This window comes from Balaenoptera physalus (assembly GCF_965194825.1).
Source record: "Balaenoptera physalus genome assembly, chromosome: 6".
Lineage (NCBI taxonomy): Eukaryota > Metazoa > Chordata > Mammalia > Artiodactyla > Balaenopteridae > Balaenoptera > Balaenoptera physalus.
This window is the reverse complement of record NC_138885.1, coordinates 129,817,182-129,843,997: the sequence shown is the minus strand read 5'-3', so window position 1 is coordinate 129,843,997 and position 26,816 is coordinate 129,817,182. Positions and strand designations below refer to the sequence as shown.

Below are 26,816 nucleotides of genomic sequence, written 5' to 3'. Positions count from 1 at the left end.
GGGACCTGTGTCAGGCCTTCCTTTTGTCTGCCTTCTAGCTGCAGTTGTAAGGGTGTCTTTGCTTTGACTAATAGATTTAAGGCTGTCATTTATTCTTTTCAATATATTAGTGGCACTTAGCAATAGCCACCAAAATCCACAACTCCATTTACCATTTCTCCCTTTGTGAATGCCAATTTCAAAAGCTAGTGAAATCCTCTTTATCTCATCGAGTTTCCCAAAGGTGAAAGTTTGGCAACAGCACTATTAGAGCACACCAGGGACCATCAATATACCACCCATCACCATCTGGCCAGACTGTGATCCAAATCCAGAACCCACCCTTACAGCCTGCTTGCTAGGACCATTACCTTAAGTTGGGTTCCCTAGAAGCAGAGCCTGAGATAAAGTCTCTTAAGTAAGTGATTTATTGTGAGTTTCTTTGGGAGAAAGGGGGGAGGGAAGCAGGATGGTAGGAAAAGCCAAGCAAGGATGTGATTACAGCCACAGACTAGCTCCAGCCTGATCTCATGAGGAACACAGGAGCATGAATCGTAACACAAGGTTGAGTCCACCTTGGCACTGGAGGCTGGCCCCCAGGCCAAGGAAGTGTAACCCTCCAGGTGAAGCTGGCTCCATTTGGCTGAAGGCAATGCTCTGGGTGGGGGGAGCGGCGGCGTCAGCAGCCAGCCTTCCATGCGGCTGGGGGATGAGAAGTCTGCTCCAAAAGGGGTTTTCCAGGACACTAACAACATCCACTATTCCAGTGAACTGTCCTCATTTGTTTCCTGAATAGTGAACACTTCCTTGAAATTCTTCTCAAATTCTGCCTCCAGTCTAAGTCCCATTAGGCCAAAGTCATTGAACTGGAAAAAAATAAAAATAAAATGAACACAAAACTCATGATCCTCAATATCAGTGTCATTGGCCACCTTGTAACTGAGAATGACCAGGACTCTTGTCTTAGACACCCTACGTCATATGAACCAGGTTATGCTAAAGAACTCATGCAGCGAAGAGCAACATGCTTCCTAAGAGCACGATTATTTCTTATTAACAAGATAGAAATGGGAAATCATAACCACACTTGGGGACTCTTACTTATTTGGTTGGGTTATTGATTTCAGTGAGAGTTAGAAAAGTAATCTATGTTCTTTGTAACAGTGCAAATAGTACAGATTGCTTTTAAGTTAGATCAATGATCTACCTTTTTCACTGTCACTTCTGTTCCCCTCTGGTGACTCCTGTTAAACTATATGATCCATTCACATGGAGTGGAATCTGGAGATTGGGATTTCTGAGAGGTCAGATTGAGTGTTTTGGGGGAGAGATAAGAAGCACAATGTAACGTTAAGATGCAAGTCTCTTCTCCCTGGGTTTGGAGCAGGCAGGATTCTGCTGTTCTCAATGGCAGCTGTAGGAGGGTCTGAGCTCTTCGGGGCCTGGGGTTCTGGTTGCAGGGACACCTTCTGATTCACTGTTACTACGCCTTGCTGAGCTCCAGTCTTGAACGGAAAAGTCACTGACTTCCGGAACTCTTGCTTTGCAGGTTTCATAGGATGAGGGAAACTAAAATTTCCCAGGCACCAGAAAATGAGGGCAGAGTGGCTCCATGGACAGAAAATGAAATGGAAGCAGGGAGAACCACTTACCTTGTAAGATGCCCTGTGGTTCTGAAAGATGAGGCGCATGTCCTGCACAAACCCCTCCACGTGGGAGTAACCCTGCTCATTCAGCTTCTTCTTGATCTTGTCCAACCACATGGGTTCCTTTAGGTTTTCAGAAGCCTCTTTAATCTAGTGAAAAACAAAAATCAATGGGAGAATTACTGGCAGAGTTCAATGTGTGCCTCCTGCGGATTCCCATCAAATCCAGTAGAAATACAAAAAGGTAAAGGTAACAGCAGCTCATGCTCTCACTCCCATGGGATTCTGATCTCAAATCCCGTGGGTACCTGTTTCAAGGTGGGGTAACATCATGGCAGCCTGTAATCGCAGTTTGTTATTGTTACTTACATAATAGTAGTATGGAATCTTCGCAAAAAAGGTGCTCTCTGTATGACAATAGACCTTCAAGAGGAGGAACTCACATTTCTGCAAAAGAAGGTGGCTGTGAGGGAAAAGCAGCTTGGAGACAATGAGCCCATATACATGCCCAGGCAGAGGCATGACTCACACAAGTATCTGGAAGTTTCCCCAAACATGGATGGCTCTTGGAAACAGACATGCAATGGCTGCAAACAAGTTCTGGTGTGATTTCAGTGTGACTGAGTCATGGCTCACCCTTTGGTCGCCTTTCTCCTGACCCTGCCTATTGGACTTCTCACATGTGAGGGGAAAGGGGAAGACTTGGGGTTCCCATCCGACTCACCAACTGCTCCTCGGGCTGCATCTGCCTTGCCAGGACCCCAGATTCCCCGAGACACTGCTGGCTTCCAGAAGACTCCTTCATCCTGCAGAAAGTGCAACTCCACGGGCTCCTGAGGGGCCGGACATAAGTGAGTGAGGGCAAGGTCCCTGGAAACAGTCATCACTCCTATGTCTGATACTGTCCTCCTTTCAGGAATGTTGATGGACACAGCTGGAGGAGGAAGGGGGCACCTCCAGAGTCTCCAAGAACCCCACGTGGGGTCTGAGCCAATGACCCTCATCCCATCGAAGGAGCAACAAGGGGTCAGGGCATGGAGGTGGTGTCAGGATGAGTAGTGGGCTCTTCTTTCTCTGTCTGTTCCTGGGAGCACAAAGAATCCTGCCCACCAGGCCTGAGTGTCGAAACTGAGCCTTAACCCCTGGGGGGCCTTGGGCTTCCCTCAGCCCATTAAGAACGTGGCAAAATGAGGGAACCAGCCCATGTTTCCTGCCTTTTCTGAATAAGTACAGAACACAAACAAGTGGCATTTCCACTCCCATGAACAGGAGTCCATGCTGGAAAACTTCTAGGAAAGGACAGTAGCAGTATGTGGGCAAAGGACCTGGCTACCGACCTAGAGGAGAGCAAAACGCATTAACTTGCCACTGCCAGCATCTTGAAACAGCTCTCCGGATCATACTGCTGGACCCTGTACCTATGGCCCTGCTGTTTCCGCATCTAGACATAGTAAGAACTCTGTAGGGAGAGTGTGTATGGCAGGAGGAAGGGTCCCTAATAGGAAGGGAGGGGCTGCATCTCACGAACCTCTCAGTTTCCACAGGTGGGATGTGACAGTCCTCATGAAAAGATCTCGAACAAGTATCACAGCAAAACAGCTTTCCTCCATCCCGGCACGTCTCACACACATCTGAGTTTCCCAGCTGGAAGGTATAACAACATCTATATCCCTGGTGAGACCCCAGAAGGCCAGAACTAGGGGAATCTAGAACTCATTGCCTTTGTGTGAATCTCGACACTTATATGCTTATATGCTTCTCCCTGAGATATTAAAGAACAGCATAGTGTGACGATTTCAGAAGCAGAAATCGTGGTCTGCAATGAAATTCAGGAGAAAGGGCCTGTGTGTCAGACCAGAAAAGTCTTCCCTATAAAACCAGAGACTCTAACACTGAAAGGCTAGCAACAAAAGAAGACAATTTTTTAGGAATCTGAATAACTTTATTACCTTGCAGATAAAATAAGGTCCTGAAATAAAGTGTTAAATGCATTTGTCTATACCACAATAACTAAATTGACTCCTTGAAGGGTCATATATTGAGAATTTAATAAGGTGGATTAAACTTAGCATGGAAAGCAATACAAGATTACTTTAACAATTATTTTGAGTCTTGTTCTGGGCTTTTGCGTGAAACTACTTGTGTCGGGTGAATTGGGATTCTGGCCATTTCTTTTGTTTTTGAAATGGCCACATATGAGGACGTGCTAGCTCCAAGGACCATTTTGCCAAAATCTCCCATTCAATGTTCTGGGGATCCTCAAGGACACCCGCCAGTTGGAGACTGAGACTGCTCTGACATGGAGTCACGGGGCCATGTTTTTTCTCATCATTGTAGACACTCACAGATTACCATCATCGTTCTCTAGAAAGTGATGACGCCTCTTCCCAGAAGAACAAGGAATAACAAATATAACCAATGTCTAAGAACCTCACGTTTGTGTATTTTTTAGCAGATTTATCTAGCTCTTTGTTTCTTAGTCCAGCTGCACATTAGAACTTTCAGGGCAGAGTATATAAAATACTAATGCCCTGGTCCCTATGCCAGAAATTCTGAATCAATTTGTCCGGGTGGGGCAGATCCTTTGGTGTTCTTCTTTAATTCATGGAATGGGTAATTTTGTGTATCAGAATCATCTGGGGAGTTTTAAACAATCCCAATGTCCAAGTCATAGCCTAGACTGATGAACAGAATTTCCTCTAGGGTGGGATCTGGGCAATACTATTTTCCAAAGGTCTTAGTTTCAGCATAAGTTGAGACTTACCCTGGGCAAAAGGGATATTATAGGCCTAAATTGGCCTGTACTATCAGTCCCAGGAAAGATTATTAACAGCAATGAGGGTACTCTTGCTGGAACAGCTGCCATCTCCTCCCCATGGACTCTTGGCTGTGGGCTGTGAGACCTGACCCTCTGTGTCTATATCCATCCCAAACAAGCCACACAAACACTGGACTCCAGCACTGTTTAGATGACTAAAGAATCCTTCAGTTGGCCAAGGGTCAGAAAGAGTGTGGATAAGATCTAAATATTGTTGGGGGGATTGCTTTGGAGGTAAACTATATGTAAAACTACTTGACTATCCCTCCTCTCTTGGACGTTGTGTATCAGTATTACTGCATACTAACCCATGTGAGTGCTTCCCCCTGGAGTTGTGCAAAGGTGACTCTGCTTAAAATGCCCATCTTGTTGCAATGAAGGGAATCAAAATATGATTCAACTTAGAGAGTGGAGTCATCCGTAATTTTAGCAGACCTTAAAGCATCCAGCCATATGGTACCAGTTTGAGTAAAAATGCCCTATGATTTGCTATGTGGTGACCAGCTCAGCACCATGATGGCTCCCTCAAGATTGGATACAGGGCTTCCGTAAAGAACCCACTAGCCCGGAGTGCATTTCTCTGCAGGACTCACAACAGGGTTCACACCTTAACTTGCCAGGTTGGCCTGGCCTGTTCCTTTTGGTTGTTGCTTAAAACCATCTAGCTCTCCCTGTACCTTGGAATAGATGTTTGGGATTTTCCTTTCCTTCCTTATTGCCTTCTTTAAACTGCTGTTTTCCCCTCAAATTTCCTCCTTATCCCTCATCTGCAGGCCAGCCGCACCCATTACTACTTCAAGCCCAGGCTCTAGAGATCCCAGTGGTCTCAAGCTCTGCCTCCCAGACTCACTTCTGGGGGAAATGAGGAAATGGGAAGGTTTCCACTGAACAAATGGAAAGGATGCTTTCAGGCTGAGACACCCAACGCCAGAACCATGTACCTGACGTGGGCGATGCATCCGCTGTTCCCTGTTCATCACACATAGCAACATGCTGCACCTGAGTGTGAGTGTGCTTCAGGGAAATGCGGCGACGACTCAGAGAATGTGCCGAGGGAAAAGGCCTGCGTTGTCCTGGGGTTACAGGTGGGCGTTAGTACTTACGCAAAGGTTATCGAAAGTATTGTCGGGAGGCTTCGGTACTCCTTTCTGCATAAAAGAGGAAAGATTAAAGGACAATATTGAATGTGATGTGTGCATCCATCACTTATTTAAACAGCAATCTGTTGAGGGATTCAAGACACGGTTTACCCATTACTTCATACCTGTTTTTATGGATACACATATCTACTTGGAAAATAAAAAGTACCAAAGTACCACTGTTTGGCCCAATGCAAGTTCTATTCCCTGGCTCTCAGATGCAAGGTGGGGGTTTGTGAAGCCATGCAGGGAGTCTGGCCCTGGTTCCCACAGATGGAGTTGGAGAAACTCTGCTGGTTTTCTTGCTTCGAGAGGCCCTTAGGCATTTTTCTCTATATTAGAAAATGTCATCCCACCTGGAGGAGCTGCAGTGAGAGTATCAGGCCGAGGACTCATCGTCAACAGCTCCAGCGACCACAGGGCCTAGAGTCCTGGCAACGCTGAAGGTGCGTACCGAAAGTTTTTAAAAGGTGGGGGCGGGGTGTTGGAGGAAGTTTAATAATAATTACCCAGTTGAGAAACCACAGAATAATACACTTGCATCCATGCAAGTGGCCCAGAGAAGAATGTCACCACCTATCACAGGTCTCCCAGGGCACAGCCCCAAAGATAAAATGTGCCCAAGTCTCCCAGGGTTGCAACTCTTCTTCCAGAAGGTCACCCTCCTCTTCCCTCCCTCTGAATCCCAAAAAGTCAGCTAGCTGACTCTTCAGAGGTAACTGACTACCACCCACTAACTTTACATTGCGTTCCAATATTCAATAGAATGACCTGACCTCCTTCCCTCTAGGACACAGGCAGCCTCAGCTTTTATCTGCAGCCCAGGGCAGAGTGGTCATGGAAAAGTGTGATCCATGGGACAATGACCTGAGAGGTGTCCGTGTCACTGCCCACGTTTCTGTGTGGCCTAAAGTTCATCACCCGTCCCCATTACTTATTCTTCCATGTTAGACAATGAAGTTGAAACAATCCCTGAGGTCAGAGATATTGTTTCAATCTTCTAATGACCATTGGGCATTTAGTGTGCACTCAATCATTGTATGTTGGAGAAGTGAATAAATGAGTATCATTTCACTTAGGAACAGATTACTTGCTATCTCCTAAGCAAATATTAGCCTACAATAAAAAGATTGTTCTAAAGGTGTATATCAGATTATTTTACAACACAGCAGCTGTCATCAAAAGGTGTTAGTGACCTTTGTGAGGAGCCAGGAAGCTGTCACGTGGTGCTGAGAGTGACACTGAAGATTCCAGAAGCCAAGGGGCAAGAGAGGTTCTGAGAGGCACAGAGGACCCACGGAGGTAGTAATGGGTCCTGAGATCCGCCACTTGGGGAGCTTCTGTTCTTGCTCATAGGGAGATGCAAAATATAGCGGTAACTGCAGGTTGCTGCTAAAAAGTGCTGCACCCACAAATAAGGGTAGAATCTGTTGGTAGGATGTTGTCAGCTTACGTGGGTAATCTAACTGAGTAACTCTTGGCACCTGGGGAATGGTACAGATGCTGGTCTTTAATATACTCACTAAGTAGGGCAAATAATATGATAGTTTCCCTTTAGGAAATCCAGTGGGTGAAATGTCCCAAGGACTTAGAGTTCAAACTGTCCAGAACATCAGATAATGTAAAGGTCTGGACCTCACATTCCCAGTGGAAGATGAAGTCCCATTGGCCAGTTACGTCTGACCTGTCTTAGAAGTCTGTGAACGTCTTGAATGGCCATTTCTACATGAAGTGTATAAGAATGGCACTTCTCACCTCCTCCTCCTTCTCAAGTTCTCATTCTACCCAACCCTGGAAAAACCATCACCATGTTCTGAATCTACGCTGCACCGTACATATTTGTTTGTTGCCTCCATAGAGGAAGGAATCACTTTCATAGATAGAAGGGAGGTCTGCACAGCCCCCTTGAGGAACTGAAAGAGTGGCATCAGAGTAAACAATTTTCCAGGTCAGCCCCTCCTATACTTAGACTGTGAATAAACTTTTGATTCATCAGATTTCATTAAAGTTAGGAAATGGTAACATTGATTTAAAAAATCTGGGTTTGAGTTGAAGATGACCCTATCACCTTATTATGATATATTTTTATGTATTCCAGCATCATGTTTTCTTTTACAACTTTGACACCCTTACATCTGCATCTATAGCTAAAGCACAACCATGAGGTCTATTTTGATGACTCCTTATCACCTCCATCTCAAATGGTTTACCATTCAAAGAAGATCTTGCCATATATACAACATAGTGTTCAAAGTAGCAACACTAAAGGTGCATACCAAAAGTTTTTAAAAGGTGGGAGTGGGGTGTTGGAGGAAGTTTAATAATAATTACCCAGTTGAGAAACCACAGAATAATACACAGTGCATGAAAAATCAGTTATGTGATGAGAACTTGTAGAAAGTTATACAATAATCACCTTTCTTATCCTGCCATATTTCCTTGGAGGGTTATGGAGAAATCTTTTCTGAAAGATAAAAAGATCTAAGTATATGGTTGGCCTGTGAGTCTCACATTTCCAACCTCCTCCCAAATATTTCTACCTGGATGTCCCACTGTCAGCCCAAAGCCAAGGTGTCTAAATGAGAAATCATCTCCCTCTCCTCACTTGTACTTCTTCTAGAATTCAATCAGTGGTAGCTTAAAAATCATCTTTAGGACTTTTTTTTTCCTCCTGTGCTTTTTTCCTGACTTTAAGAGGTTTTCCTTCATAATCTCTTTGACACCTCTCACCTCCTCTCCATTTCCACCAGTGTCACTCAAGCTTGAGTCCCTCTCCCAGGGCTAGTCAATCAACACACACTTATCCCATGCCTACTTGGTGCCAGACATTCTGGCCAATCTTGGGCACACAAAGATGGACAAACCCAAGAGGCGTCTAGAGAGAAAAAGGGGATGCATGGAAGGATGAGAATAAAACAGTATAAGAAAGGCCTTAGTAATGGGCTCAGGGAGCCTGGGAAGGGATGGTCAGGGTCAGGTCAGTCAGGGAATATTCAGGGAAAAATGGCATTTGAGCTGAGCATTGCATGTTGAGTGTAGGTTTCTTGGGCTGAAAGACACTGAAGTCATTTCAAGGCCCCATGGCCACCTAAAACACTATTTTAAATATGTCATTTCACACCTCAGAAGACTTCACTGATTTTGCATTGTCTATATTGTGAGTTTAAACATCTTAGCCTGGCATTAAATCCCTCCACAAACAACTCCAGTTGATGGATTATGCCTTATCACATACAATATGTCTACCTCAACCATGGTTCTGGTTTTCGTGCCATTCTTTGTCTGGAGTAACTTCTTCCTACTTGTTTGATTGTAAACTGTCTTCTTCTTTCAGTGCATAAAGCTGTCTGCATGCACCTGAGTCAGAATTACCTTTCCTTCCTCCAAGCTCCTGCATCCATCCTGACAGAGCCCCTTTTACAACAGTGATGTGCTACATTGTACTGAGGTTAGGAATGTGGAACGTCTCTCCCCAGGTGAGAGGATAAACTCAGAGGCATCTGGGCTTTAGCTATAACTCATCTGGGCTTTAGCCATAACAAATATTTGGTGAGCAAATAGTGACCTTATTCTTGGGGCACAGCAGGAAAAGTCACATGTCCCATCCCTGTCACTGGAATACCTCGATCAGCCAACGTAGGGGCATCCCACTACAGCGAACACTTATCTTCCAGTTCTTGGATCTTTCGTGGCCTCCTCTGATTTCAAATTCCCTGGGGGTGAACCAGTCTCCATTCTCACTCTGTATACACTTCACCAAAACTCCTGTAAGACCAGGGTAAGTTAATCTTTAGCCCTCTTTGTTCTCAGATGGTGGGCTCCCAACACACTGGATCCGGACCCACCCAATTTGGTCTCAAGACCTAAAACAGGAGAGTCTAGCCTCCCCTTTCAGGCTTCAGAATCCCCAAACCTAGCCTTTAAGTCCCCTCAAAGGATATTTACTGCTTTGTGGCAACATTTCTTTAACCAATGTGCAACAACAACAACAAAATGATAATTACCATCAAAATCAACCTTTTAAAAGCATGTCAAAATCACCTACGAAGGAAAAGGAGGTGATTTTGAAGAGTGAGACCATTTCAATTTGCTAGGGATAGAGAACAAGTCAGAATCTCCTATGGACTTTGGGGAACCTCAGGTTGGGACTAAGATCTCCAATGGGGGCTCTGTGGCTCAGAACGGCACCACAGCAGCATCTGTGCCCTTTATTACACTTTTCATCCAGTTTAATGGCATTATTGAGCAGAGATTTTCCCATCCCTGAAATCATGGATAGCTGATATTAAAAATAATTGTGAAATGCTATCCAACGGAAAATTTAAGTCATGTATAAAAGATAATCATATGCTTAACATCACTAGTCATTAGAGAAATGCAAGTCAAACCCACAGTGAGATACCATTTCACACCCACTAAGCCGGCCATCATAGAAAAGTCAGACAATAACAAGTGTTGGCAAGGAAGTAGAGAAATGGGAGCCCTCATACATTGCTGGTGGGAATATAGAACAGTACAGCCACTGTGGAAAGCATTTTGGTGCTTCCTCAGTAGGTTAAACATGGAATCATCATATGAACCAGCAATTCCACTCCTAGGTATATACCCCAAAGAATTAAAAACGTATGTTCACACAAAAACTTGTACATGAATGTTCAAAACAGCATTATTCATAATAGTGAAAGAGTGGAAACAATCCAAGCTGATGAAAAGATAAACAAAATATGGTATATACATACCATGGAATATTATATTATTGGGCAATAAGAAGGAATGAAGTACTAATACATACTATTACATGGATGAATCTTGAAAACGTAATCTTAAGTGAGAGAGCCAGTCCCAAAAGGGCACATATTATATGATTCCATTTAAATGAAATACCTAGAATAGGCCAATTTATGGAGCAGAAAATAGATTAGTGGAGAGAAAATAGATTAGCCCAGTTTAGGACTGGGTGGTGGGGTGGGGTTAGGTGGGAATGGGCATTGATTGCTAATAGACATGGAGTTTCCTTTAGTGAAAAAATATTCTGACAAAAATATTCTAAAATTAGATTGTGTTGATGGCTGTACCATCTTGTGAATATACAAATAAAACTCAACATTGAGTTGTACACTCTCAGTGGTGAATTGTACCTCGGTTAAGCTGTTTAAATACCTTACCTCAATTATGTACATTAATTCCTCACAGCTACACCATGAAGCAGGTTTTTAATGATTTCTTCTTTAGATGAAGAATTTCAGGGTCAGAAAGGTCCCATTCTCTACTCAGCTGAATCAGTCCCTCTTGGCATAGCTGAGGCTGGGACTCAGGTTGTCTGATTCTGAATTCTGTTCTATCCTTACTACATCAAGCACCTGCCCTGGTGACAATCACCCAGAGGGAGAGAGGATATGAAGTTGGAGGCTGAGGGCCTCTTCCCTTTTATTTCTGCTTCATTTCTCTTTGGCCTCCCCCATGGACACTTTCACGTGGGAATAAGCACCTAATACGTATGATTTCTTAAAGTGTGAAAATAGCAACTTAGGGATCCCTTCCTCCTTCTCTCAAGCCAAACCATTGTCCCAATTCCTTCAACTATGTGTAATTCACATGGATAATTCCATTACTTCTCATGATTCCTTCAGATAGGAGTTGCAAATAGACCATAAAACCCACCTTCTTCCAATTTCTTCTTATGTAACATCCCCTTCACCTTACCACAGGTCACAGGAAGTATCTGAGAGTGAAAATCCACTTTTTCATATCTGTGCTTTCTTTGCCCTGAAAGAGAAGATTCCTTCATTGTCTCATTTTCAATTGCACACGTACTGCTTCTCCCATGCTGAGTTTGTTCCTATAAAGGTATGGAGGAACTTAGAAAGCTTTATTCCATAAATCTCTAGAGTCAAAGTCTTTCTTCCAAGTGGCATTTTTGATACATAACTACAGAATGTCTACCTCTACCTCATCCCTCAAATCTCACACAAAACAGAATGTGTTAGCAGAGAAATCGGGCTTCAGTAAAAGTGTCTTAGCTTCCAGTCCAGTCAGCCCCACTGATTCTTACATGACAATGAAACATACAGCTGCATCATGTTCTACTATTTCACTGCAGTTAGGTAGCTGGAGCAAAGTGAGAGACTGTACTTGCATCTCCCTATTTGAGCTCTGGTTAGTGAGCAGAGAGAGAGTAATGATGGGGGAACCTAATGGAGGTGATGTCTACCTTCTCTTTGTGTTTTCTGCTTTGGTTCACTTCTCCCTCACATCGGCTTTCTCCTTAGCTGAAAGAGGAGTTCAGGAAGCTCTAGGATAATCTGCAAGTTGCATGGGTGGGGGGAGGGCTGCTAGAGACCTGATTCCACAGAAGTAGGGGTGAAAGGTCTTCAAACTAGCTCAAGGAGGATGTGTAACTGATGTTGACCCTCCAGCCAATGTTTTAGAGCTATGGTGGGAAGAGGGGGAGCTGTCCATGGTCCAGTTTTGAGGTAGTAGGCTAGTAGAACTGGGATGAACTGAGAAGGATGGTGTGGGCCTAATTCACTCTCTTGCTTTACAGATGAAGAAATTGAAGCCAAAGCTGTCAAGTGACAGGTCCAAGCCCACACAGTCAGAAGAAGAGAATGACAGACTTCTGACTACCACTCCAGGCCACCCGTGGTGTGCAACCTCTGACTCTCTGTGTAGCAGGAAAAGGGTCTGCTAAATAATGTGTGGGTGGTATATGTGCCCTTTATATGAAAGCAGACTATTTCCAGCTTGAAAGTTATCAGTTCAGCGAAGACAGCATCTCTGTGGTAGCCCCTGGACCCATTGGGTCTGGTTTAGATCTGTCACCAAGTTACTTGTTTGTGGAATTATCTTCTTTTTCTTTCATACACATTTTGAAAATAGACCAAATCATATACGTTTTCCAACAGTTAGTAAAGCTACATAAAGCAATTAGGGAAATGGATTTATCAATACAAACACAGAGTAAAGCACAGGAAATTAGCTGCATAATTATTGAGAGTGTATTCCCCTTTTCTTCTTTACCTCTTGACTTAACTTTTCTCTGTAGGACTCTGCCACTATGAGTTAAGTGGAGTCTCTGTCTGCCTCTCCTTCTCCCTGAGAAAATAGAGAAATAGAATCACAGTCACAGACATGCAGTTGCATTGTGTATATTAGTGCTTTACAGAATTTCCATTGAAATGTAACTTCCCAAAAGCCTGTCTAATGCACAAAGAAAAATATATAATGCCTTGTCCTTAAGCACCAAGAATTAGATGGCAAATCTTAGACTCATCTTATGTTTTACTTTTCATTGTCTCACATTAGTAAAACAAACAAATAATAGAAACCAGCATTTTATTTATGTCTCAAGCAGCCATGTGTTGAGTGCTTAATAGATACCAATTGTACATCTACTAATGTACAATTAAAGGCAGTGAGTTAAGGGAAACCCTATGGTGGGCTTCACAGGTGAGACACATGTCCTGCACATCACCTAGAATGAAGTTATTTGTACATTTGTGTTGAAAGTTTTAGTAATGTGACCAAGAGTTTTGTCCACCTGGGTTTAGACAAAGATATTAGAATTGAAGAAACTAACAAGAAGAAGTCTAATCAAGAGAATGGGTAGAACTGAGTCCTCCAAAACCTTGATTTCAAATAGTAATTAAGGACTGACTCAGTAGATATTGCAGCAGAGGATGTTCTGCCATTTACAAGTTAATTGACTGTGGATATGCATCTCAGTATGTTTGGTATCATTCACATGTGTTTTATTTTCTAAGGTAGGAAGATAAATTCATTTCCTCCTTTCTGTGTTCAATGCCTACCATCAAATGACCACCATCTGGTGGTGCTGGGTGGGGTAATACAGACCCCCAAGAAGAAATATTTTCCAGACTACTCCTTCCTAACTGCTGTAAAGTCTAAGCAGATTATGAGCATACATCAGACCAGCAAAGTAAAAAGACTCTTTCCTTCAGTCAAACCCAAAATGGACACATTGGTTGGAAAAATAATCCCACTTTCTGGTCTTTAGACTAAACAGTTACTGAGAGGGTTTTCATTTCCTCAAGATCAAAATGGCCTCATGGGACAAATGTTGATGATTAGACCTTATCAGAAGATCAAACAAGTCACAACTTTGCAAGTTGTCACCCTGTTATTATTTAACAAGATAACAGAATCTCTAACAAGATAATAGAATCTCAAACAAGAGGCCTACAGAGATTTCTAAACTTAAGAAATCTTAAGTTTAAGAAATCTTAAAACTTAAAGAAATTTCTAAATGTAAGAAAGTAGAAGACTTGGATAGTATAGCCATGGGCTAAGGAGAACCACTAACAAGACAGAATTGCAGTTCTTAAAGAGGCAGATTAATCTTTTGACTCCCTCTCACTTCCTCCCTCTGGAAGGTGGGTTCACCAGGCAATAGCAGGTCACCCACCCAGGTATGGCTTTCTGAGGCTCTCCGCACCTCCTCTCTCATCCAAGATGCCAAAGTGGTGGAATACTCTAGAAGACCATGATATTTCTGGTTCTCTTTCTCATTCCTCCCTCCTCTTCTAAAGGTCCATGCTCACAGCCCAGTGAGAAGAGATCCAGACATCTCATCCTTGCCTCTCCCATATTCCAGTCTGGCTAGGCACTAAAGCTCTGATTACAACCTTAGACAGTCCAGCAAATGCAGAGTTCTTTCTTGCTCTCTGTTTCTATCTGTTGCTTCTGGTTATATCTTTCCTGGGTAGTAGGTATGTTGGATTTACCTTTCATCAAATCTGTTAGGCCTAATATTTGTAGGGAGAAAAAGGAAATACATTGAAGTCCATTCTAGTCTAAAGCTTCTAGTAAAAGGAGATTTGGAGCTTAAAACCCACTAATTCATAATATAGCGCTATTGTATTTTACTTTCAAAACAGATTGGCTGAGCAAGGCAGGATTTAACTATTTCTATGTCCCCAGGCTGTAGTACCCATTTAAAAACACTGAAACCCCATAACAAACCCTAATAAATACTATGGCAGTCAGATTATAATCTAAGGTTATTTTTAAAAAATTGTTATGTTTGGTATTAACCTCTAGAAGTAAATGTGACAATTTTAAATTTAATACTGTTTTCTCAAAATCTTAGTAGAACTAAGTCCCAACAGTTGAGAACAATTCACTAAGTGCCAAAAAGGGTGACCAACTGCCCCAGTCTGTTCAGGACTAAGGGGTATCCAGGATGCAGGACTTTCAGTGGCAGAACTTGGAAAGTCCTGGGCAAACCGGGTCGAGTTGGTCACCTTACTTCACAGCCTACATCCAAAGGCAATGCACCGAACCACCTATGCGACCGTCCAAAGTATTAGTGGAACAGATTATGGCGGCCCTAGCTCTTCACTCATATCCAGGCTACACTTCTTTCCAAAAAATCAAGCTGGTGCCTCTTCCCTCACCGCGGAGTTAATGAAAGCATCTCGTGGAGGAAAGAGCTAGCGATTGTGCACTTTCCTTATCCAGTGTCATCTCACAGCTGTGCCTGTCAGGTAAGACACTTCCACACTCTTCTCTCTCCTCTCTCATCCACTTCCCCAATCCTGAATGGGCTCAAGCCAGCAGCTCTTGAGTGGGAGTAGAGCCAAGAGAGAATGAGAGAAGACCCCGATTATGCCACCTCTCCACTGCAGGTGTTCCAGACCAAGCTTGCTCAGGCGGAAGGCAGGGAGGTGCTTTGAATTGGAGAAAATACTTGAGTTTTAATACCAGGCCTGAAAGGACCCCCAATAACTGGAAAAAGACTCTTATTCCTGTGAAAAGGGAACAGAAAAATGCTATGACCTGCCCAAGATAGGAAAAACTCACCTAGAAGGTAGATTTGAAAGGGCAATGAGAGAATGAACTTACTTTCTGTTTACAATTTACAAAAACTAGTCATTTTAATAAACCAATAATATAAGGTAAAGGAATTTTCATGAAAAACAGATAAAACTCAGAGGAAAAAAAAATTAGGTCCTGGGCAGATAAGAGCTATGCTATAAATGCAAATAATTTACAATCCTGGCTCCAAATGGGTTGCTTTCTAAAGATTTCATGGCTCTCAAATTGACTGGTAAGCTTGACTAGTAAAAAATTAAGGAAGATCTGTGTTCCTCAAAACTTTAACAAAATTTCTATTGACCCCCAGGGCAAAATAGAAGTGGCACAAACAATCTTACGCCTGATTTTGACAGGGTCCTGCAGATGCATTTTCACCTTCTTTCCACTCGAGGCCAGGTGGCCAGCAGCGTTGCTGTTGTCTAGGGGTAGGCAGGGGAAAATACAGAGTTATGCAAACAGCAGCTGACATGTGAAACGAAAAGCAAGCGAGGAATTTTATGAGAGAGTATAATATAGTGGAAATAAAACATCAACTAGGAACCAGAAACCCAGGAAAATCCACTTAAACCTCTGTCCCTGTCTCTTCCTCCATAACATAGACCTACTATTGTTGTTCTATATTATCACAGAAGATCAAGTGTTAAAGTTTTTTGAAAGTGCTTTATAAGCTGTGTATTACAAAGTACAATACCATAACTTATGGCTGTCTAATTGTAAAAATACATAAGAAATGTATCAATCTACCACTGAACATGTGTTGAAAAGAGTTCAATTCAGAAGTATTAAAAAAAAAAAAAAAAGCAAGTGAGGGAATATGGGTTTGAATTCTGAACCCCCTTGCACTATACACTCAGACAAGAAAGAAAGTTATGGCAAGGGATCTCAAGCAGGTGACCAGAGCATTCTCTACTTACGAGGGACCACTTTTAAAGTACATACAAGATTTCATTATACTTTGGAAAAAAGTGGTTTAGAATTTATGTATGGACACATAGACCTAAATGAAAATGTCATGATGATTAAATACAAATATTTAGTGTTTTTAAAATATGCATTCTTAAAATGGATGAAACCACTTTCTTTCTTTCTGAACAATATTATACACATTCACTAATAGTGCAGCCATGTAAATTGGCAAGAATGTAAGATATATAGATTAGTGAAAATTAATAAATTTTAATTGGACTCTAAAATCTTGTATAGATCTAGTGATTCAAAATCGGAAATCATGTGGAAAATGAAGTCTAGCCCTCATTGTCTAGAGAAAATTTGTTCCTTAAACCACTACTAAAATGAACAAGATTTCAGGGGTCTGATTAGAAGTAATATATACACGTTATTGGAAACTCAGAAAATAAAAATTGCATGAAACATCACCATCTGGAGATAGCCACAATTAACTTGTTAGACTTTTCTTTTGCATATTTTACTGTTTAAATGACACTTTTCCATTACAATAGTTGAACATGTTTAATATTTTGAGTATATACACATACCTTTAAAAAACACAAATAAAAATGTAAACATCACCTATATTCCAATGACCAAATTCAACTACTGCATATATTTTTATGGATGTACTGACATTGATTTTCCTATATGTCTATATCTATGTCTCCCTCTATATATAGATTGATAAATATGTATAAATAAGGATTTATAGAGATATAAAAACAAATAATGCTTATACATATATTTTCTTTAACACACACACACATGCACACACATACACATACAGTCTGCTTTATTCATTTAGCCTTTAGAACATCTCTCCAAATTAATGTTTCTTGACCTAGGAAAGAAGCCACATATTGAGGATGGCAGTGTCTTGGTAGCACTTAGCTCTGGACTATTACACACGTGAGATATAAACCATTTTGTTGAAGCCACTGTATTTTTGGGCCTCTTTGTTAAAGTGTCTTGGCCTATATCCTGGCTGACATAGTAGCTAGGAAACTATTATTGTCCTCAAGAGACTGCAGGCTGCAAGAAGACAATAAGCAGTGCCTTATAAACCGAACAGGTGTGACTACTTCACTTTGCTGCTTACCTTTTTGATGTATGTTTCTCTGATATTTCATTTTTACTCTTGCCCAGGAATGCCCTTTCTTTTTTTCTTAAAAAAAACATAATAAAGTTAATTACTTAGAGCTGTAAATATAATTCTCAAAGCCCTATATATCAGTAGTTTTCAAGTATTTTTTTCAGACCTTAGTTCACAAGAATGGGGCAAATTTCTTAACTACCAGTGTAGCAGTGTGAGGTTGATTTTGAGCTATATTTTACCCTGTGTAGATTTGGAGACTATAGGAGATGACTTTCTCTTGAACAAATATCAATTTGTTCCCTTTTCAAGTGTTTTTATGTAAATTCAAATGCTCTAAAGTTGGGAGGCATTCTCAACTTTAATACGGAGAACTGCCATGAAATAATCTCTGTATTCTTGCAGTTGTAACACAAATCTTCTCACTTATGTTTAATATAGTGCCTGAAATTCCCAGAGGACTTAAGGAGAGTGGATTTTGTGTTGTGTTTTGCTTTCTTGTGTGTGATATGAAAATGTGTGAATGTGGGAAGACCACTGGTGCTGGGCAAGTAGCTAGCTCAGTGCTGACTTACAAGGCAGGAAGGGCCAAAAAGCCTGGCTCTTCAAATGGAAATGCTATATTCAAGAATGCTGGATCTACCATATGATCCAGCAACCCCACTCCTGGGCATATATCCGGAAAAGATAAAAACTCTAATTCAAAAAATACATGCACCCCAGTGTTCATAGCAGCACTATTTACAGTAGTCAAGACATGAAAACAACCTAAGTGTGCATCAAGAGATGAGTGGATAAAGATGTGCTATATCTATACAATGGAATATTACTCATACATAAAAAAGAACAAAATGACATTTGCAGCAACATGGATGGATCTAGAGATTGTCATATTAAGTGAAGTAAGTCAGAGAAACACAGATATCATGTGCTATCACTTATATGTGGAATCTAAAAAAATGATACAAATGAACTTATTTACAACACAGAAATAGACTCACAGACATAGAAAACAAACTTATGGTTACCAGAGGGGAAAGGAGTACGGAGGGACAAACTAGGAGTATGGGATTAACAGTTACTACTATATACAAAATAGATAAACAACAAGCTATATTTACTGTATAGCACAGGGAACTATACTCAATATCTTGTAATAACCTATAATAGAAAAGAATCTGAAAAATATACATATATAACTGGATCACTTTGCTGTACACCTGAAACTAATACAATATTGTAAATCAATTATAATCAATTAAAAAAGAAAAGAAAAAAAGAGAATGCAGCGACCTCCCCAGTGGCACCTTGGCTTTCTATTCTACTTCACAGCCTGAAGCAAATCTCAGCCTCACTGAGGTCTTCAATTCACCAAGATTCCCCAGAGGCCTGGGCCTGGTGCACTGATGCTTGGCTAAGCTGACAGCCGAAGTCCATTGGGCCACTGTGGCTGTTTGGCCTCAGAGCCAGCTTGGCAGAACCAAAGCGGATGTGGTCACTCCTCTGGTTGGCGGAAGTCAGATGACTGGGCTTTTGCACATAAGCTACATGCTTGGTCGGCCATGTGGAAAACTACAGACTGGCAGAGCAGGGACACCGATCTCTGGGGCAGTGATTGTGGAAACGAACCGCGGTGCTGATTGACCAGTCTGGGCCCCTCATGGGAATGCCCAGGTGCCTGGTCTTTACTGACGGGGGCTGACATCATGATTCTGATGCAGGGGTTATGGCTGACCGCCAGGCTCGTGACTCCTGCTAGAAGCTGGCCCATTTGTCCCACGCTGGGGGAGCCACATCGCAAGGGGCTTTGCCTCTACCTGCTCCTGCCTGACCAGGCTTCAGGATGCTTTTGGGGTTATGGGTGGTGCCACAACATGGTCTATACTTCCACTTACAGACCAGCTGACTCTGGCTGTACCATTGTGACCCTAGAAAGTCATGGGTATCTTGAGCCTGGCTGCCTGGACCACTGCAGTCTGACAATGATGTGCCCTTTAACAAAAGAGCTCTTCACAGTGCACTGACTATCTGGCCCACATCCCTCATCTCCTGTCCATACACCTCTGTAAGGCTCTTTGGTTACTGAAGGCAGCTGTCCCCAGAAAGGGATCAGCTCCTTCCTGGATGATGATCAGGACAAAGCGATGAGGGGTTAATGGTATTATATAGGCCAATTCTGAAAATCCAGGATTCTGTTCGAACATGCCTGGGAATGATGCCTCACTCTTTCCCCAACCAGCCTGGAGGGCACAGCCTTGGAGGGCCTAAGGGATTCAGATTTAATTCTGGTTATTTTATGAAAGTGCCTTTGCCCCACTTGTATCTGACTATTCTGAATGAAAGGTCTGAGTGGGAATACGAAATGATTGGGAAAGAAATATGAAGTCCCAGCCACTGGAATGCTATACACAGATTTTGCAGCAGTGAAGGAAGAGGAAAACTCCAGGCATCTGAGGAGGGAATCCCATAAGCTCTAGAAGGTACAGGGGATGGAGGTACATTAATAATATCCATCTTTCAGAACTTCCCTGAATCCTTCTTGCAGAAGGAAAATGCTCGGTACAGCTCTCCCACTACAAAGACGCGGAATCTACTATTCACCAGATACAGGAAAAGGAGCTGGTCCAAGCGTCTGCATATCCCATGCAGAACCCCTCCAGACATCACCCCCACCCCCATTCTCAGTCATTCTATGGTGGGGGGTGAAGAATGAACACCATCTGGTTGGTGTCATGGACAAAGAGGACGGATCAGATGGACAGTCCTCAGGAAGTGTCTGCCCTCCCAATCAAGGACTAGACGCAATGAACAGAACTGGGAACTTTAAGGCTTACAGTTGGCCAGCGGCCCACCCTGGAGATACTGTCCACCTTCCCCCTGGCTGATGTATGTCCCATTAGGGGACCTCAACCACTGTAAATGTTTCCCTTCCAGGGGCACCATGTGTGCCCTTGGGATTGTATTTCTTGTGTGAAAGCCAGGCATTCACTTGCCTCTCTCATGAAAACGTGGAGAATTACACCTTAGGGGTGGTCATTAGAGACCTAAGGCATTTATGGTTTATGAAATTCATTAAATGCAGCAGGAAATAAATTGAATGGATTTTGTCCTAGCCTACATTTGTTGGATTAATCAGGGTGGCTGGTGGAATGGTATCTTCATGGGGAAATTTGCCAGAATCTGATGTGTGAGGTGAATTTGTTGGGGCGGAGGGGTGGTTCTGTGGCATTTCCACATGGCTGAGAGTATCTTTTCAAGGATGTTTCAACAGCTAACAGCTTTGGAAGCTAGAGATAGTGTAGCCTTCCAGGTCAGAGTGCAGATTTGTTTCATGACCAATATAAAATAGAGAATGTCTCCCTCCTTAGAAATATTCCAGAATAGTAAAATTTTCTTAAATTCCAGCTAATAATATAATGTCTCCCTCATGGATAAGTTTCGTGCAGGTTTGCTAGTAACCCCCTTCTACGACTGGGGGTATTCCTCAACTTGGGCACAGCTTGTGTGTGCCATATTACTAACCCCTATGTGGGTTTAGGGAGACAAAAAAACTGATGCACCTAGCCTATATCTCAGCAATTTCATTTATAGGAATTTATACAAGAGGTATAAAGGCATAGAGCCACAGAAAGGTTTCTACAAGAATGTTCATTGCAGCTTTTTCATATTAGCCCAAAACTGGAAACACTTGTGGTGTCAATCAATAGAAGAAAGTATACACAAAATATGGTATAGTCATACAATGTAACTTATTTTGTGACAAAATGGTACAAACTACTGATACATTCAACAATATGGATAAATCTCAAAAACATTATGCTGAGTGGAATAAACCTTATACCAAAAGAGAACATGCTCTAAAATCATATATAAAGTTTTATACCAAGCCAAATTAAGTTATCATGAAAAAAATAAGAATAGTGGTTGCCACTGATGAGTGAGGGATAAGGATATACCAGAAAGGGCATAAGGGTTGTTTCCAGGATGATGGTCATGTTCTGTATCCTGATAAGGATTTGGATTACATGGGAGAATACATTTATTAAAACCCATCAATGGTACACTTAGTATTTGTACATTTCATTATAAACTTTATCTTGCAAACAAGTATTGAACTCTAGTTAATGATGTACATGCTGAAGTATTTGGGGAGAAGGGTACTGACGTCTGCAACTTTGAAATGTTTCAAACTTGAAGATGGGTTAGTGGATATATAGAGAAATGGATAGATGGAAAGAAATCTGATAAAGCGAGAATAGTACAATGTCAATTGTGAATCTATGTTAAAGTATTCTGGTGTTTACTGTAAAATTCTCCCAAGTTTTCCCTAAATTTAAATTTTCCATTATTCAGTGTTGGAGAAAGAGCTTTTAGAGAGAAAGGACAGATTATTTACCAAGAAATGACAATCACAATAAAAGAGGAATTTGCATCAGTCACAAAACAGATTCTAGAAGACAATGTAGTAAACACTTTACTAATGAAAAATAAAAATCAACCTAGAAATTTGAACCTTGGGTCTATCAAAAAAAAAAGACAAATTTGCACATACAACAGTTGAAAAATTTACCACTTGGAGACCAATCACTAAAAGAACCGAAGGATTTAATCCAGCTAGACAAAAAGCAAAATCAAAGAAAAGAAACAATGATGAGTACATAAAATGATTTTTAAAAATTTTAATTTAAGTAAATATCAACTGCAAAAATCATAATATTAATAGTTTCAAAATTGTAATTAAAAGAAAATAAAATGTTAAACAATAGCTAAATGGTAGAGATGGATGGTCAAACTGTAGTGAATCCACGCTAAGATCCTTGTCATCTTTGGGGATTGGGGTATGGTTAAAAAGACTACAGAAATGTATCTCTAATCACCAAACCAGCAGGGAAAAAAGGTGGAATACAGAATTCTATCTCAGTCCATTTGAAAGTAGGAAAGAGACACAAAAACACAGAAAAACAAAGATGAACAGTGATATAGAATATATAAGTCCACATATATTAGGAATCAGAATAAATGTAAACAAATAAAATTTAACCATTAAAAGATGAGGATTATCAGAGAAGTTTAGAAAAAGCTAAGTGTTGTTACATGAGGCCTAAAACAAAGTTGCAAAAAAGGGCTTAATGCAAAGGGAGTAAAAAACTTCAAAAACATAAAACATAAAAGTTCATGGAACACTATCAGCACCCTGAAAAAGAGATTTAAAGATCAAAAGCATTAATAGGGATAAAGAGGAACACTGTATAATAATAAAAGGAAAAAAATCCACTAAGTTATACAGTCATGAATAGCCTCAAAGTATTTAAAGTAAAACAACAGAGTAGTGAGGAGGCAAATACACAACCATGTGGGAGAACTTACATCACCTAAATACAAACCTGATAGAAAGAATATAAGCTACTTTAGAAGATTTAGAAGAACCAAACAACAAAGTTGTGCTTGATAAAGACTCTGTTTATGGGGAGAGGCCAGATCCCAAGAAATAGTGCAATGCACACTATTTTTAAGTGGCACAGAACATTCACAAATATTGACGTAAATTAGGATGCAAAGGAACTTTCAACAAATTTTAAAGAATTGACAAGGTCAGTTTGTTAAAACTCATCCCATCATACCTTAACAGTGATGAGTGCTATTATAGAAAATTATAGCTCAGTAAAGCTGACAAGGAAAGTAAAAACGTGCAAGATCTATTTAAAAAACTAAAACTTTGTTGAAGAACATAAAAGGTGATCTGAATAAATGAGTAGTTCATTCTCCGTGTCAAAACCTCATTTCTACCCAGATTTATCTACAAATTGAATTATTTTCAAAGTTCCAATGCAGTTGGGGAGGTATTAAGAGGAAATCTTGATTGATTCTAAAATTCATGCACAGTGAGGGAGCCAGAATTACTGAAATTCTGAAACCTCCTTTTCTCTTGCTTCTCATTATACTTTTTCACTTTTTTCCTTTGTTAAAAAAAAAAGTATAACAAGTAGGAATAGAAAATTTTACTTTAAAGCACTGTAATTAAACTGACTTGATAACACGGTATTGTGAAGCAATTATATTCCAATAAAGATCTATTTAAAAAAATAAAATAAACTGACCAGCATTTCAGAGTAGAGTCAGACACAGATCTGTGAATACAGGAAAAGGCGCAAAAGGGCATTAAAATCATGAAGAAAAAAGTGTTGGTGTTCATAGGCACATGAAAAGGTGTTCAACATCGCTAATCATCAGAGAAATGAAAATCAAAACCACAATGAGATACCACCTCACACCTGTCAGAACGACTATCATCAAAAAGAATACAAATAGCAAAGTTGGCAAGAACGTAGAGAAAAGGGAACCCTCCTACCCTGTTGGTGGGAATGTAAGTTGGTGCAGCCACTGTGGAAAAAAGTATGGGGGTTTCTCAAAAAACTAAAAATAGAACTATCATATGACCCAGCAATCCCACTCCTGGGCATATAGCCAAAGAACACAAAAACACTAATTCGAAAAGATACATGTATCCCAATATTCATAGCAGCGTTATTTACGCTGCCAAGATATGGAAGCAACCTAAGTGTCCATCGACAGATGAATGGAAAAAGAAGAGGTGGTGTATATATATACTATGGAATACTACTCAGCCATAAAAAAGAATGAAATTTTGCCATTTGCAGCAATATGGATGGATTTGGAGGGAATTATGCTAAGTGAAATAAGTCAGACAGAGAAAGGCAAATACTGTATTATATAACTTATATTTGGAACCTAAAAAAACACAACAAAGTAGTTGAATATAACAAAAAAGAAGCAGACTCACAGATATAGAGAACAAACTAGTGGTTACTAGCGGGGAGAAGGAAGAGGGTAGGGGAAATATAGGGATGGGGATTAAGAGGTACAAACTATTAGGTATAAAACAAGCTACAAGAATATATTGTACATCATGGGGAATATAGCAAATATTTTATAATAACTATAAATAGAGTATAACCTTTAAAAACTGTGAATCACTATATTGTACACCTGTAACATATAATATTGTACATCAACTATACTTCAATTTAAAAAAAAGTGTTGGTGTTATTCCTTGTAATTACTATCTCACATCACACACAAAGAGGTGAATCCTATGTGAATAATAGATTTAAGCATTTAAAAGCACTAAGTACTTCAAATATTCTAGAAGCAAATATAAATATTTTAAAAATCTTGAGATGGAAAATATCTTTGTACATTGTAAACAAAACCTAGAAGCCATAAAGGAAAACCCTGATGGATCTTACTACATAAAATTTTCAAATTTCTCTAGAACAAAATATGCTATAAACAAACCTAAGAGAATAACACCAAATGAGACAAAATACTAACCACATACATAGGCAAAATTTTATATATATATATATTCCTATCTTGTTCAGCATGGTGAAAAAAAATAGCAATACTGGGCAAGGCATACACACCAGCCATTTTAATTTATTTATTTATTTTCATCAGCCAGTTTTAGAAAAAGGAAAACAAACAACCAATAACAAATGAAAAGTGCTCAACCACAACAAAAATGAGAGCAATGCAAATTAAAGCAGAATGAAATGAAACTTTTTACAATTAAGTTTGGCAAAATGTTAAATGTTTATAATGTCTGTGCATGATATACTGATTTAAACTAAGGGAAATGTAACAGTAAGAATAGATTTATGACATAATGTGTTAGTATATGATATAAATGTGTTAATACATGCATAGAAAAATCTGGAAAGATATACATCAATCAAAATTTACAAAGAGCATATATTTAAAAATTTTAAAAACAACAAAATTTTTGAAAAAATATAAGTCTCACTGAGCTAAAATCAAAGAATCCATAGAGCTCTGTTCCTTTCTGGAAGCTGTAGGGGATAATTCATTTCTTTACCTTTTCCAGCTTCTGAAGGCTGCCCACATTTCTTAGCTCATGGCTCCCTGCCTTCATCTTCAAAGCCAGCCACATTTTATCTCTCTGATCATTATTCTATAGTCACATATCCCTCTCTCCATAGCAGGAAAGGTTTTCTGATTTTAAGGACCCCTGTGATTTGATTGGGGCCACCCAGATAATCTAGAAAAATCTCTGCATCTCAAAATCCTTAACTTAATCACACCATCAAAGTCTCTTTTGCCAGGTGAAGTAACAGATTACTGGTTCCAGGGACTAGAAAAAGGACATCTCTGTTTCTGTTGGTATAAAGTTTTCAGGAATCTTATCAATCTCTCATGTATGTCATGGGGCTCTCCTCCATTAGACAACAGTCTGTTCTACAGATCTTTCCTGTATACTCACATATCTATTTTTCACTTCTGCTGAGATGGCTGAGGGTATCTATGGGTCACAAACTTAATCTCTTCAAAGAACATTTTCTATGACTGAATACCCTGACTTTTCACTACTTCTGGGGCATTAGCAAAAAGTTATACAGCCACACTCTTGCTTGTCACTGCAGAGCACGTTTTCCTGACAATGAAGCTCCTAATTTGAGCATCTTTTGCAATCTGAAGAGGCTAAGAATTTTCCAAATCATCAAGTTCTGATGCCTTTTGTTTAGCAGTTCTTCCCTTGACTTATCTCTTTCACAGTTTACTCTAAGCAGCAACATGAAACCAGCTGCACCTTTATCACAGTACTTAGAAATCTCCTTAGCTATATATCCAGAAAATTCTGCTTTCCGCATAACTGCAGAACAGAATTTCACTGAGCTTTCTGCCACTATATAATAAGGATCCCCTTTCCTTTAATTTCCAAAAACATGTTCCTTATTTCCTTCAGTGACACCTTTAAACTAACAGTGGCTTCACGACAATTTACATATTCTCTAATATGATATAGGTTTTCTCTACCATGTACTTCACTTCCAAGTCCTCACAAGCAGAGTCTTCAGCACCACCTTTCTACTAACAAACTGCTCAAGGCAATCTAGACATTCTCTATCATTCTACTTAAAGTTCTTCTTATAACCCAATTTCCCCTGGCCGTTGCCCAATTCCAAAGCCACTTCCACATTTTCAGGAATGCATTATAGCTGCACCCTACTTCCAATGACCAAAAATTCTGTATTACTCTTTTATTGCTGCCATAACAAATGACCTCAAATTTAGTGACTTAAAACAATTTATTATCTTACAGTTGTGTCGGTTAGAAGTCTGACAAGGGTCTCTCTGGGCTAAAATCAAGGTTTCAGTAGGCCTTCATTCCTGTCTGGAGGCTGTAGAGGAAAATCTATTTCTTTTACTTTCCCAGCTTCTAGGAGCCACCCATATTCCTTTTTCCTCCCCTCCATCTGCAAAGCCAGCAATATTGCATCTCTCTGTGACTATCTTCCATAATCGCTTCTCCC

At 40.5% G+C, this 26,816-nt stretch overlaps 1 protein-coding gene across 16 annotated transcripts in view; it reads right to left on the bottom strand.

The window, feature by feature from the left end:
- Positions 1 to 389: 389 nt before the first annotated feature.
- The window catches only part of LOC309663071 (nuclear body protein SP140-like), a 77,699-nt gene continuing 51,272 nt past the window's right edge, over positions 390 to 26,816 (bottom strand). For 15 of the 16 annotated variants that reach the window (XM_082466406.1, XM_082466420.1, XM_082466421.1 and 12 more), the window contains 12 exons: positions 17,470 to 17,535; positions 15,758 to 15,838; positions 12,603 to 12,677; positions 11,244 to 11,348; positions 9,205 to 9,347; positions 7,999 to 8,046; positions 5,547 to 5,591; positions 3,154 to 3,269; positions 2,350 to 2,458; positions 1,995 to 2,072; positions 1,632 to 1,775; positions 390 to 845 (listed from right to left, as the gene is read on the bottom strand). In XM_082466406.1, coding sequence (XP_082322532.1) covers positions 738 to 845; positions 1,632 to 1,775; positions 1,995 to 2,072; positions 2,350 to 2,458; positions 3,154 to 3,269; positions 5,547 to 5,591; positions 7,999 to 8,046; positions 9,205 to 9,347; positions 11,244 to 11,348; positions 12,603 to 12,677; positions 15,758 to 15,838; positions 17,470 to 17,535 — 1,118 coding nt within the window. In that variant the 3' untranslated portion in view covers positions 390 to 737. The remainder of the gene's footprint in view (positions 846 to 1,631; positions 1,776 to 1,994; positions 2,073 to 2,349; positions 2,459 to 3,153; positions 3,270 to 5,546; positions 5,592 to 7,998; positions 8,047 to 9,204; positions 9,348 to 11,243; positions 11,349 to 12,602; positions 12,678 to 15,757; positions 15,839 to 17,469; positions 17,536 to 26,816) is intronic. The other variant, XM_082466416.1, reaches the window with a different exon arrangement.